At 34.1% G+C, this 15,260-nt stretch overlaps 1 protein-coding gene across 6 annotated transcripts in view; it reads right to left on the bottom strand.

Annotated features, from left to right (window-relative positions):
- The window catches only part of KLHL13 (kelch like family member 13), a 231,474-nt gene that overhangs the window by 90,594 nt on the left and 125,620 nt on the right, over positions 1–15,260 (bottom strand). The window contains exons 1-3 of one of the 6 annotated variants that reach the window (XM_045194379.2): positions 6,230–6,292; positions 5,684–5,728; positions 5,087–5,199 (exon numbers count right to left, since the gene is read on the bottom strand). The exons of 2 other annotated variants lie outside the window; for them this stretch is intronic. In XM_045194379.2, coding sequence (XP_045050314.2) covers positions 5,087–5,184 — 98 coding nt within the window. In that variant the 5' untranslated portion in view covers positions 5,185–5,199; positions 5,684–5,728; positions 6,230–6,292. Of the gene's footprint in view, positions 1–5,086; positions 5,260–5,683; positions 6,100–6,229; positions 6,293–15,260 lie in introns of those variants that run through there. 3 more of the 6 variants (XM_053917408.1, XM_071220286.1, XM_071220285.1) reach the window with 3 other exon arrangements.

The raw sequence follows: 15,260 nt of genomic DNA, 5'->3' as shown, positions 1-15,260 counted from the left end.
AATTCACCATGGGTCCTGTGTGAATCCTCTGATTAAAAAATAATATAGTCCCAGGCTCTGAAAGACAAGTAGAATATCTGTATGACAGGACAGAGGTGGCCTCTTCTAGTCAGAACACATAGGGAGTATTGCATTCAGATATAGTATCTCATGTAAAGATTAACATAAAAAAATATCCAGGTGAGGTCAACCAGCAGAAAGAAGGATCCAGAAAACATGTCACATGAGTAATAGTTAAAGAGAAGATTTCCAGACCTGTATGTAATGGGGAAAATAGATATTTTTTTCTATATAGCTTGATAAGGCCACACTAGGAACAGGAAATAAAAGATATGAACAATTGATTTTGCTCAATGCAAGGAAGAGCTGTCCACAAATGAATGGTGTTGCCTTGGTGAGGTAGTAAGCTCTTTGTCACTGCCAGTCATCAAGGAAGGGACGTATCACCATCTTTCACAGGTGTCACAGGAAGGAATCTTGCTTTAAAGTGGGGATTGGACTCTCTAAATGGCCTCTAAGGTCACTTTTATCTCTGTGGTTTTCCATTAATAAGTGTTAGGCTAGCCCTTTTGCAAGCTCAGACTATTGACATTCCCCGAGGACATGCCAATGTTACAGACTAACACTAAATTGCTCTGAGGTGTTCTTTACGTTACTGCTTCACATTAATTTTGTTAAATTAACCATATATAGTGAAGACAAATTAGGCATACAGAAAAGTTTATGATAATTGTGAAAATAAGTAAATATATTCTTTTCTAATTTGAGATGATCAATTTAAGAAGTATTTTGCTTAAAAAAAAGATTTCTAAAACCACAAGGTTTTGTTTTATACACTAAATTATAAAAAATGACAATCTTAGAGGATAGAAAATGAGTCAAATTTGGCAAATGCATATTTTTTATTGAATTTAGTGGGGCAAAAAAGGTAAAGGGATTAAGCAAAAAACCAACACAAATTCATATTTTCATTTGGTCTATCCTTTGAATCACCCACAAACAAGGAATATTTATATGGTATGCATAATCTTTTCTCAGGAAATCTAGGTGCTGAATTTTAATGATGAAATGATAGAAAACAACTGCTATAAAATACTGTGCTATTGATATTTACTATAAAATATATATTTGCATATTAAACAAAATCATTGTAAACAGGAAGCTAACTGAATGCAAGTACATTGGCCAGAAGAGAAAAAGTCTAATTCACTAACACTCATTCTATATTCATTGTCTTTTAGCTTGAGAAGGGTAAAATTCTAAGAAAAACATCTCATGGTGTCTGTCTTGCTACAATTCCCTGTTATATTGAGCTGGGTAATTCTTACCTTCTGTCATACTCCCTATTGCCACACCATTATTATCAAAACTTACTGCATGTGGTAGTAGGAGACTTGACTTGGGGTGGTAAACACACAATATAATATATAGATGATGTGTTGTAGAATTGTATACCTGAAACTTGTATCATTTTATTAACCAATGTCACCCCAATAAAGTCAATAAAAGCTATTATCAAAGTGATCAAAAAAACTTACTGCTTGTGAAGAAAAAATAAAAGGATCATGAATGCTAATCCTGTTTTATTTCAGTGTGTCCTTAAACTCTAACAATACATTAATCTTATAGCATCAGCCAGAAGGGACCATTTGCTGTTTTACAACAATGAATACCAAAACACCAGAAAACCATTTAGATGGTAGTATCCTTTCAGCTTTATTAATTTAGGCAAAATGACAGGTTAATTTACATGGTTCACACCTGTCAGGAGCAGAGTCTTTATTAATTCAGTTTACACTGACCAAGAGATCCTCCCACAGGCTAAGGCTGAACTTCAACATACTGTTGAATGGAGTGTAACTCAAACATGTCACTCAGATTTCTATCAAGACAGGATTATACATGGATGGCACACCACCCATCCAGTTTTCAAAACTGACGCTGAAGGTAAACTAACCTACCCAATAAAGACTAAGTATTTGGTAATCAATCTATCTGGGGGCCAAAACAGGATTTTCCCAAATCTTCTGTCTAAGATATTTCACTCTTCCCAAATCATATTAGAACGCAATCTGAAAGTGATTTATACTTAAAAACTGTTTTCCTTAATATTGCCAAAAACAATGTCTTTATCATCAGTGAGTCATGAAAATATGGAGAAGTTTCAATTGTCATTCAAGTTCGAAAGAAGCAGAAAGAAAAACTTGCAGTTTAAACCACAAGGAAAACATAGTCTTTTTGTTCAATGTTTGCAGTAAATAAAACATTCTTTATTGTAGCTTCCACCAGCATAGCAGCACTGCCCTATCTACAGTATCAATGGAAAGAACTCTATCTAGCTAAGCAGCACCTACACTTTCAGACAGAGGACCTAAAAGCCTTTATATTTTTTCCATACTTGCTCAATTACTGCAACACATTTTTACTACAACCAAAAATATTTTATATTGAGATTTCAGTCTTTGGAAAAGTACCCATCTTCAATGAGAACCACACAATGTGTATTTGACAAATCGTGTAATAGGTAATGATAAAATATTACAAGCCAATACTATTGCTACACAATGAAACATACAAAAGGATGCTTTATTAACTGTGAAGAATTCTATATTCAAGGTACTATTTTAAATGTGTATACATAATTTCCCAAGTAAATTCTAAAACATCACATTTTATGAAAGTGCCTGAATTCATTCTATTTGAATGCAAACACTTTACACCCCAAAGACACAAATAACCATTTAATCTATGTTTGTGAGAGCAAATATGATGTCACTGGACCCTGTATTCTAACTTAGTCTTTATAATTTTTGAGAGCGAAAATCATACTAAACTTATCATTTTGAATGTAGAAGTTTTGTGGAATATAAAGAAGCACTGATGGTTTGGATGGGGTGGGGGAGGGGTGGGAAGAAAATGCAGACAACTACATTTGAACGACAATACAATAATTTTTAAAAATGCTAAGTATGAACTAAATTTTAAAAAAAGCACTGATGGGAACAACATGTTAAACGTGATATTTCTGGCCAAGTAAGGCAATGAACTCTAAATTTATTTTAAAACCTAATTTAAACTTCCCAAGCTAGTCTTTTCCTATATTTAATATATTTTCTCTGTGTATATTTACATAATATGTTAAACCTTGTATTAATTTATTTATAAAGGAAAATGAGTTGAGGCCAATTTTATAATATAGACCAACACAATATCAAAATAGTCTAGGCTAACACTAGCTCTTCAAATATATTTTTCCATTCTACCTATCTGCACTACCAATAATCAATGTCAACATACAAGGTCTGTGATCTTTTCTAGCCTCTATCATCTAAATCAATTCATTCAAATCATTAAATCAAAGAAGTGAGTACATACTTAAAAGGAAGAAAGTGATTTATTAAAGACATATTAAGCTGTATCTGAGTTTGTGTCTAGTATGAATTAATCAAATATTTTAACCATCTAAAAACTGGCAAACCATCTGCAATGGGAGCTGCAATTTGGATCTTTTGGACAGTGAAATATTGTAGAAATTCTAGAATCATTAGCATACATTATTAATTGTAACCTACTGGTTTTAGTTTGGGGTATATATTTTCTTTTGATGATAAACTTGCTTTTGGTAAATCTTTAGTCATTTCTCACCAGCTAAGATTCATAAAGCCAACCGGCACATCACATTTTCTCAAGATTTTTGAAGTAGCTCCATTAACTTGTCACCTCCATTAATTTGTGCTTTTGACAACTACAGCTTTTCAGAAACAAATATAACTGATCTTTTTTTACAAGTATAACTTAAATTTTAACTTTAGAGGAAAAAGAGTTTAACCCGCAAACAAATAAAAATCAACTGAAGCATTTCTAAGGAGGGATATTTTTACATTGTAAAGTGAAATGATGACAGGATTTAACTCTAAAATGTCCTCATTTTCCAGCGCTTTCCAGGGAATCACTTCTCTGGGACTGAGACCACAAGCACACTTACTGCCTTAGCAGCTGAAAGCCATTCAAAGAACTAGATAGACACCACTGTGCATCTGAACCTCATATAAAGCAAAAACTAAGTAATAAAATAGCAACTCACCAGATTCCTAAACACAATTAACCTCAAGCAGGAAGAATTTTCTACATCTCTCCCATTGAAAAATATTTTAAAGGGAACACTCACAGTTAAAACAGACATACTCAAAAGCTTTTCTCATACTAATATATATATATATATTTTTAAAAGGTCCAACTTTCCCTCACTCCTTCCTCCACCAAAAAAAAAAAAAAGAAAAGAAAGAAAAGAAAAAAAGGATCTCAGGCAATACTTTAAAATAATATTTTATTATATCTCCTGGATTTTTTTAAGCAACACTGCAAATTTAAAAAATAAGATTTTCAAAAATTCTAGAAAGAGTTCCGAATATATTTCAGTGTATATTTACTTAAAATAAATGTCTAAAATAGGCATTTGTATAATATACTTTTCAACTCCATGTATATAAATAACTATTCATACAACTATAACTTACACAAATTCAAACTTACACTTCAGAACCAGAATTATAAAACTGAGAAAGATATATCAAACTTATTAATATTCATATACAACTCAAGTATAAAAGTCTTGATTAAAAGATTACTTTTCTTATGTGTTTCAAACTCTGAATGTTTCAACTCATCAAAAAATTATAGAAAGCATTTCCATATTTCACACAAAACAACAACAAACATCAGCAGTTTTTGGTGCCGTTGCACAAAAGAAGTCATCTTAAGTACTTCACATATACAAAAATTCAAAAAAATCCAACCAGTATAAAATATTAAAGTTTATCTTTATGCAATTCCTTAGGTATACATCTAGACTTTCATATGAGTAATTAGATTACCATAAGACACTTTAAATAAAAATAAACAAAGTACTATGAAAACAAAACAAAGGTAAAATGTGGACATGACAATATATGTAAATGTAAGCAAGCTTGAGGTTTTTAATCTTGTGCATTTTTAGATGTTGCTGTTTGGGATTTTTATCCCCTTTTGCCACAAGGCTGATTCATGAATGAAATCCCACTTTAATATCCTATTTTCTCTCACTTACATGTATGCTGGAGAAAGTGGAGTTGACCTGGATGTTTTAAGCACAGGAACTGGGAATTTCCAGATAGCAGGAGAGCTCGTTTTCCATTTCAATGGCATGTTGTCACCACGGTACTACAATAACAGTAAACAGCGTTTCCATAACACACTACCAACTAGGACTTCCATTCCACACTGTACTGACACAGCAGTGGCTGCCGCCGAGAACAAGCAAATGATTCTGCCAGTGCCCTTAAGCTGATGCTTCCAATCTGTAAAATAGGGCTGCAAGGTTCCTCCTTTGAATCCTCCTGTCCCCTAAAGCAATATGATGATTCTATCGTTCTAACTCAACAATAGTGCCACCTCGTTAGGAAAGCGTTGACTGCAGTATATTTTTTTAAGACTGCACTGTGCATACCGCACAATGCAGCTTTATTTAATAAAAGCAGCTAGGGTTTTGTTTTTTATTGTATTGTTTTAAGCTTGAATTACCATTGTTCTACCTTAACAGGGATACTGCAGCACTGTACTATATTCTGCACCTATTAACCTGATTTCTGACCAATAGTAGCAGGAAAAAAATAGATGGGTTTCATATGAAAATGAAACAACATACCTACTCAGAATACACTTGTCATCCTCTGAACATTCTTCTTTTGAGCTGCAACAATACAAATGGGATATAAACCTCAGCATAGCCTTAGGCCACAGCTAATAGAGATCAGTGACTAAATTCGGCAGCCTGCTTTCCTCCTGTGCAAGCTCTGGCCACACAATACAAGAATGCCATTATGGGAAAAGCCCGTTTAAAAAATGCCAGTCTCTCTGTTTCCCAGTTAGAAGAAGGAAAAATGTAAGAACAAATATAAACTGCTGCCAAACTCTGCACGTTCTTCTAGTAGCTTCTGATTCAAGTTGCTCTCCTTTCCCTATTCTTATTTCCAAGCCGGGATGAGCAAAATCTCATACATTTACAACATGCTGTGGTAACACGAATGTCACTCTGGCTTCTGCAGCAAAGAAGTACAGAGTAGCGTGCTCTTAATAGCAGTCCTCGGAGGGACGCTATCAACAATATAATTCAATGCTGCCCTCCCCTTCTTCTCTCCCCCTTTCCCCTCCCGTTCACCCCTCACTCCTCCCCCACCCCCAAACAGCTCACAAATTGCCTAGAGGAGAGACTAATGCCGCTGGCGAGCAGGTGTCCAGCAGGGACCATTCCAAGGTTCAGCAGCGAGTCCAGTAACCTCTAGGGGTTACTGACTGAGAAGGAGGTTAAAAAATTAAAGCTCCGGTTAAAGGCAACTTGAGGTATTTCATGAAAGCAATGGAAAATACAGGATTTATCTACATTGTTTTAAAATACTGCCAGAAAATAGCATCCTAAGTGCCCTGAAAGTGATTGTTTTTTTTTTAATAGTTCATTTTTTATTTTATTGTTTCCATTACCATTTATTCCCCCATACCCTCTCCTACCTATATCTGTTTAAAGCACCAAATTCACAAATTTTCTACAGAATTCTAAGATGAAAAAATAGAACAGGTATTATGTTGAACTGCTTATTTTCAGGCTGAGGAATTTTACTTCTGATGTAGTCGAGTCACCATCACTAAGTATCTAGCTTCATAGCACCCTTCCACTTCTACCTAAAAACAGAATTATCTGCCTTCATCAGTGAAAACTTAGTAAAGGCAGACTATTAACAACACAAAATCCAGTATCTTTTTTAAAAAAATCACTATATTGACAAAGAGCTCATATTTACTTTCAAGTTTATATCTAAACAATAAACTTGTGCTTCCAACTTAAGTAGTTGGCTTTCAGATATTCTTTCCAAATTATGACTAGCTTCTAAAAAATTGAGATTTAGTTCTTAAGAGCCTTCCTTATTTGTATTAAAAAATCACAGATCAGTGTTTCTATAGAAACATACTACCATTGAAAATTGAAAAATATATTATTTAATATACCAGAAATACAGACTGAAATCAGCTGAGGTAAATCACAAGGATCTTTCTTTAAGATACACATCAATATTCAGGCAAAAAGTATTTTCCTATGAAACCCAAACATATGCAGGGTGGGGCAAAAGTAGGTTTATCGTTGTTTGTATGGAAAATAATAAAATAATTAATATATAATAATACAAGAATAAAGTCTGTTTCATATACACACAACTGTAAACCTACTTTTGCCTACCCTGTATACATATGCTTTATATATAAACACACATTCATATATATATGGAGAGATTAAAAGATTACTTTGAAACACTGACCGGTATTGCATAAACTTTCTTAAATATTAAATAGATGTCAGCCATCACCACCTTACAAGTAATTTTTATTTAATCTACCATGTACAAGTAATCCCCCACAAAACTAGTCAAACATCTTAAAGGGTTAAATTATAGTCCCAACTCTTTTTAGTACCCACACACAAAACTATCTTATAGACATCCTCAAAGGAATCGCAGAAAGGAGTATTTATCCATACCTTGGTGACAAAAATATGTGTATTTAATTAAAAGGTTAAAAAAAAACTACCACTAATACATATAAACCATACTAAATAGTTTACATTAGAAGGCTTTGTGTAATAATTCTTAATAGTTATGGGGCAAAAAGGTTCCAGGTACAATCAGCAGTGGCAACTTGTTGGAAACCCCAACAATGAAACACAAGCGTGCACACACATACTCAAACAAGTTTGGAATTTCCCATTCCAAAAACCTAAAGCATTCTCAAACATTTAAAAATATACAACATATAAAACAGTTAGATATTAGCTATCTGTAGCAAGGAGGTGGTGTTTTAGAAAGGAAATTCAACCACATTCCAGCTTATGACAATACAGTGATTGCAAATATAACTTCTTCCTGAGAAGAAACAACCCAAAACTTAGGTATAAAAGCATGGTGGTGAAGTGTTCAAGGAGTTTATCTATAAGGACTACTCAACACTGATGAGTGGGAAATAGGGTGAGTCTAGAGTTTTCCAAATTTCCAAGAGACCAACCTTCACAAACAGGTTCTCAAGTTATTCTTCTTCTGTGGACAATCAACTAATCTAAACAAGCAACATATTCTTTGTCTAATGTCATTAGGGTCCAAAGAAATCAACCAATACCACCAAATCATCTATGCCAATTTTCAATCTAGATTTCTTTTAGACTTAACGAGTTTTTTAAGACTTAACATTTAGAACCTGTTTTTGTGGCACTATGACAATTGTAATATCTGTTCAAAGTGAAAAGAAAATAAGGCTGTTTTCCTCCACCCCACCCTCAGCACTCTTAAAAGACTCCCAAACCCTAAAACCATGATATCTGATGATGGATATTTACTTATATTCAGTCCTTTTGTTTTAATAAAGTGCTGAGTGTCATCTGTAATTATCTCTCATGAACAAACAACCAGTGTGCCGAAGGCTTTAAAAATAATTCCTTTAAGGAGAAATATATTTTACACTATTAATTTGTTTCACAGCGCCATTCCTCATCATTTAGAAATAACCTTCAGTCAGGTAAAATCACTGCAATCACAAAATAGCAGAGTCCAAATTAATCAGATTTTACTACCCTGACAGTGACTCCTGTAGCAACCATTACATTCTGGAATTAAAATTGTTTCCACCTCAGAGTAAAAGGAAGAAAATAATTAAACATGCATTTAAAATATAATTTTATACAGGCTCAGTGTCCCACTACTTTAATATTTAGACTGAGAAATGTCAAAAACCTTCACTCACATTATAGGAAACACTGATTTAATTTACAGAACACTTGGTTTCTATTATAGACAATTGCATAAAACAGGATAGAAAGACAACATATACAAAAGCTCTTCAAAGCATTTTATGAACATTAACTAATCACTTAAAAATACCTGTGAAATGCACATTTCAGAGATGTAATAAACAAAGGACAATGCTGGGATTTGGCCAAGGCCACAAAAAGAGACATCCCTGGCCAAATCTTACAACACAGAATTCCCTGGCTCCCAAAGCAGAAAGAATATTTTTATAACTTTTAGAACTCTTACAAATCATCTTACTCAGTACCCTCATGGTATAGATGGGAAAAAAACGCCAAAAAACTAAAGCCCAGAGAAGTTAACTTGCTGATGTCACACTGCTAGCTACTAGTAGAACTGGAACTAGAAACCAAGTGTGCATCTCCGAGTCCATGACTACCGCTCCAGAATTCCTACTATGCCTCCTTCTTGATGAGACCATTCCATATGTTTCTGTATGAAGTCAACCACATTCTATAAATGTCTCAGTGTAGTCTAAAGAAACAGGAACTACAAAGAGCTATTTACTCCTACAAATACATGTACCCTCAAAGATGGAAGCTGAAGAGGAACACCAAAAATACAAAAGTGTGAAGAGAGACTATTTCCAAATTCTTAATTCCAGGTGTTTAGGAATGATCAGGGAGAAAAAGATAAGTAAAAAATTAAACCCATCATAGTACGAGAAAAAAGTGAAATATATATACCTAGTACTCTAATTTTTTCTCAGTGTAAATTTTTCTAAATGACTTTATAGGAAAATTTAACTTGCGGAAGGACTACTACAATTTATCTCCAGTGCTACCTCCTCACTAAAGAAATTGACTAATATGTCATGTATCTGATCTCTCTTTCCATATTTTCCTGATACTGCTTTAAGAACTGACCTACCTTTTTCTTGCAAGTTTTGGTTAATCCTAAAGTGTGTATAACCAAAGCCTAATAACAGTAAGCACAGTTTATGTGAGCAGGTACTATGTAATCTTCCCTTCCGTCCTGACGATATCTCTTCACACCAATCTGGGATATCCATGTTATTTGCATTGCTCAGACAAGACTGTAGATCATGCCAAATTGTATGCTCTGTTTGTATTCTACCAATCAGTAAAAGTATTTGGACAGAACCAAGTAGGACTGTTAATCACTTTAAAGAACATAAGAAATTAACTTCTGGACAACAGAGCAAAATTCTTAATATTCAGGGCTTCTTACTATAGGAAATAGAAGCATTCACATGAATGGCTATATATACATGTATGTGTGTTTGTATCTCTTTTATTTGTTTCAGGAAATTTAATATTAAATATATTCAAATTTTTATTAGATATTCAGATATGTAGTCTTGCAAAAACCAAAATGGAAAATCCAAGATATTTCTCAAAGAAAACTACACTGGAAAGTCATCATTCCATTTTTTCCTGTTTTTTAATTGTTCAAGTACAGTTGTCTGCATCTTCCCCCCACCATTCCCCCCACCCCAGCTATTTTTTATAACCACCTTCTCACATGTCAATTTCCTTAACAGAACTGTGTGAATCCTTACAGCTCCTCAAAGAATTTATATAAACTATTGTAACTATGACTATGACTTGGATTAATATAGTACCTATCGTCTTCACAACACAAACAAGTAGAAAACACAACTGTTGTGCAGGCACATATTCATGGACATGCATGTGTATATGTATGAAAACTTCCTCATGCCATGGTGGTATAAGTAATGTACTCTCCTGTCTTTAACATTTCCAAGGAGAAGAAGGGTACTAAGTTGTTTGGGGGGTGTTTGTTTATTTGTTTGTTTGTTTTGAGGGGGTACAGAACAACAATAAGAAGAGCTGGTAAGCTGATAAGACAGGAAACAATAGGTAATGGGACCAAATGAGAAAAAGGTAATGACTGGAAGAAGAATGGAAAGCCAGAATGATAGTGGTTCCTGCTATTTATGTAGCACCTTTTATAATTTGGGGTCAAGTGAATGAGGTTATGGGACTAAGATAGAAGTTTGGGTGGGAGGACAGAAATACAGAAGGACTGACCAGATAACAAGGAAGATTCGGTTGCTGAGGACTCAGTGACCTACAGATTCTGACTGCCCGTACTCTCTCACTACAGCTGAAAAGAGGACTAGCAATGAATGGGAAATTCAGAAGTTTTTGCCCTTCCTTCTTCCTTTTGTTTTCTGTAGTATCTATATTCCTTATGGCTTTTTTTGGGGGGACTACCCTTGACTGTTTCATTCGTATATGATTCCCCAATCCATATACCCAAGTAAGTCTTTGTGCATCTTTGACATACATAAAAAAAAAATCAATTCTTAAGTATTCCCATTTATTAAAAAATGCTTTAAGTTCCAAACCAAGGTGTGTGTTTGTATTAGGAGTTGTAGTGGAAACCAATGATTTTTAAATGTAAACTATTTACAAACATGAATTTGAATGAACATTTTTAAATTGAAGAATGCAACTTAGAGAGTTTATCATGACCAATAGGGATAATGCATCCAGTGCTTGAATAAGAGGCTAGACTGTTACCACACCCTGTGCTCCAGTCACACTACTTCATCTGCTTGAAATGCCCTCCCCAAATTCTTGCTCCTCCTTCCAAAAGGAATCCCTGAATCCATCTTCCTATCCAGCACTATTCCTGGCACATTGGAAAGCACATAATAAATACTTGTTGAGTAAATTGTAAAAAAGTTTATAAGCAGAGGAGTGATTAAATAAGAATTGTGTTGAAGATAGGGTATATCATGGAAGGTTTTTTAAATGTTGTTATTGATTCTGCTGTTACTAAAAGCAGGGTTCTGGTAAAAGAAATGCTCATCTGTTGATTTGACAATTTTAGGCTATACATCTTTACAATGAAGAAAATATACACATTAACTTGTTAAAAATAAGTATGTGTTGACAAAAATCACCCAAAACACATGCTTTCTTAATGAAATAAATGCATCACTATAGTAATGATGGATTGCTCTAATGAAAAATCTCCTTTTTCAGCAACTTCCTAAGTATCTGCTTAAAACAAAATATGCAAGCCATTGTTAGATTTTCTGAAGTTTTTGTACATTAAATCTGCAAACTTATCAAAATAAAAAGCCATATAAGTTGTACAGTATTACTGAAAGAAAAGTTAAGAATGTAGCTCTATAACTAAAAAATACATTGACATAAAGCTTTTCAAATAGTGTCTGACTTTGTTTTAATTTTGGTGGCATCAGATATAGAAGCAAAACTACAGAAGTTGCATGAAGACAACGTAGTAAGCAATATGACAATTGTAATTTTTGTAAATTCTGATCTATTTTGATGACTAAATAAATTCTAATGCTCTTTATCTATAATGGTTGAAAGATTTTTTAATAATAAGTACATCACATATCCAATCTCAAAAGGCATGCCAGTTAAAGAAAGTAATCTTTCCTATATTCTACATTCTTTCAGAAATACCTATACTTGTATAAAAATCTGAGTTACCAAAAGACCTTTAGAATAATATATGACATTGTCGTCAATATCCCAAGTAAAATAAAGTAATGCTATTATTTTTTAAAGTTATATTTATACCTTCTCAGCCAAAGAGAAATTATAACATTCAAATCTGCACCATAAATGTTATAGCTAAAAAGGAGATCTAGAAGATTACCTAGTCTTCCTGTCTCTTTCTCCCTCTTTGTATTTGTAAATCTTGATTTCAAATGCTTATAGAGCAATCACAATAATGTTTTGCGAAGTAGAAGCAAACACTTTCATGGAAAGCTGATCCTAACAATTCGTTAAGATTATACAACACTATTTAAAGTTTCCATTGAAAGGGGCCCTTCATATTCAATTGCTTTAATTTTGTTTTTACCACTTGCCAAGCCTATCCATGAAAACTTTAAATTTCCTGTAGAAACTATTGTTGACTAAAAATAAAAGGTTTCCACTATATAATGAATGAAAAAATATTAAACTCCAAAGATGAGTCAACTTCAAACTTGAACCTTGTGACACAATGCCATAACCCAGGGCTCAACAGTTTTCCTAAAGGTGTTTGCGTACTATGGCGAGACCCAAGAGATTTAGCAACCAGTTCAACACTTCTATTTTCATGACTATTTTGAGATCCTTCTCATTTTCTCATTTAGAATTCTTCTCTTGGGTGATTTTAAGTTATAATTTTTTTCCCTTAAAAAGAGGGAGGTATAGAAACAGTTACACTGAAACATGTCAAATATATGGTGGTAAGTCTAAATTATAGAAGCTAGCCAAAAAGTGTATAATTTCAAATTGCTATACCTGAAAAACATATTTAGTAATTCAATGATAATCTATGTTCTAAGACATCATTAACTCATGTTATATAAAGTGTCCCTGTGTTAAAAACTAATCACAACTTTATGTCTGAGTTATGTCTAACTTCTTTACTTGGATGCAATGGTTGTCCAATGGGGGGCAATCACTTATTTTCCTTTATTTCATGTTCTATTACTGACTACAGTAAGTATGACTTTGATACAAGGGAATAAAAATCCAGTCCATCTTCTAGATTGACCCTAGGTTTAAGCTAGATGCAATTTAAATTTTGGTTTCCTGACTATCTTTTTAAGTCTACTTCAACCAGTAAGTTCAGAACCAATCACTTTATGTCTTCAAAATCAAATATATCTTAAATAGTCAGTTATTTCACTTGGAATTCTGAAGCTACATAACACTTAAGTAAAATACACCTTCCCTTTATCTAGCATGTATTTATTCATTCATTCTTTATTCAGCTTAATCTAAGTAAGAGACACTGTTGAGCATTTTTGTGTGTCTTCCACTACGGTATCTGGCCATTTTGTTTAAATTCCTGTGATAATATTTGTTCAGTGAATGAAAATATCTATGTTTTTGGATTTCCAGAATTACCAATTTTTGTGATTCAGGTTTGTAAAGCACAGAACATAAATTGTGTTCCAAAGAGTGAAGAGGCAGCAGAATCAAGCTTAAATTGATACTCTAAACAGGTAACAAGCATTAGCAAATTGATTGATTAGGACCCTGTTTTTGTATTTGTCAACTAAAACACGTTTGTTTAACCTGAGACCTCCAGTATATTAGGCTTTACTGACAATGTAAGATAGTAGATTCCTTGAACTTGACAAACACCAAAATCAATCAACTCACTATGCCTAGCCCAAAACATGTAGAGAAGACATGTGCACTGAATTAGTTCAATCATCAGTAAGTACTGAAAAATTACGACTTTGCTAGACGTTACAAGTAGACAATGTTCCCTGGCCACAAATCCCTTGCAATCTAATCAGGCAGACTGCATATTCAAATACAAAACATGAGTAAGCATACATATACTACTATAGTAAGCCATAACTATCCAAAATCCTGGATAGCATAGTTTTCTAGCCATTTTTTAAATTAAATTTAAATCTGGGATAGTTAACTCAAAATATCACAACTCATTTATTTTTCACCTTTTGGTAGAAATCTTTCCTCCCTTTACCTTCTTCAAGACTCAAACAGACACAAGCCTTTTAAAAATATCCCATGGTCACCATAATGAACAATAGCTACTGTGCTATACCCCAGACATAGATATAGCAATGTGCAAGTAATATCTGTCATTCCTCACCCTGGCCTGACTCCTGCCCCCGTATGTTTTGACGAGGAATACTGATGCTACTGAGAGAAAAGTGGCTCTTTTCTTTACATTCCAATACATATACCAAGAGAAACATCCTCTACCTTGAAGGCAGATGCTCTCAAACTAAAGTATGCATAAGAATCATGTGGGGCCCTGGCTGGTGTGGCTCAGTGGGTTGAGTGCCAGTCTGTGAACCAAAAGGTCAACAGTTCAATTCCAGGTCAGGACACATGCCTGGGTTGTGGGCCTTGTGAGAGGCAACCGATTGATGTTTCTCTTGCACACCAATGTTTCTCTCCCTCTCTTTCTCCCTCCCTTCCCCTCTCTCTAAAAAATAAATACAAACTTTAAAAAACGAATCATGTAGTGTGAATATTTAAATGTAGAAGTCTGTAGAAGTCTAGGGGTGGGGCCCAGTAGTCTCAATTTTAAACAAGTACTCCAACTGATTTTCATGCCTAGTCTATTAAACTTAGAGGAACACTGCTTTAAAATCAAGGTCGTTAACCCCCACTCAAGATAACCTCAGCTATAGCGAGAATGTGTTCTCTCTCAGTCCCTTGCCTTCCTCATCATATCAGCATTGGTTGCTCACCACTGTCAATCTGCACTGTCCACAGCCATTACCTTGTCTTTCCACACTCCAGATCCTTTGAGATCTGGGAGAGTCTGAAAGCAAGGTCTCCATCTGGCTGATAGGCACAGAAGCAGACGGGTGCAAAACACGAAATTGTGAAGTACAGCAATTAGGAGACAACGGTATTATCAATTACA

The sequence above is a fragment of the Desmodus rotundus genome, chromosome X, assembly GCF_022682495.2.
Source record: "Desmodus rotundus isolate HL8 chromosome X, HLdesRot8A.1, whole genome shotgun sequence".
NCBI classification, from domain to species: domain Eukaryota; kingdom Metazoa; phylum Chordata; class Mammalia; order Chiroptera; family Phyllostomidae; genus Desmodus; species Desmodus rotundus.
The sequence above is the reverse complement of the archived record's forward strand: the minus strand, read 5'-3'. Positions and strand labels throughout refer to the sequence as shown.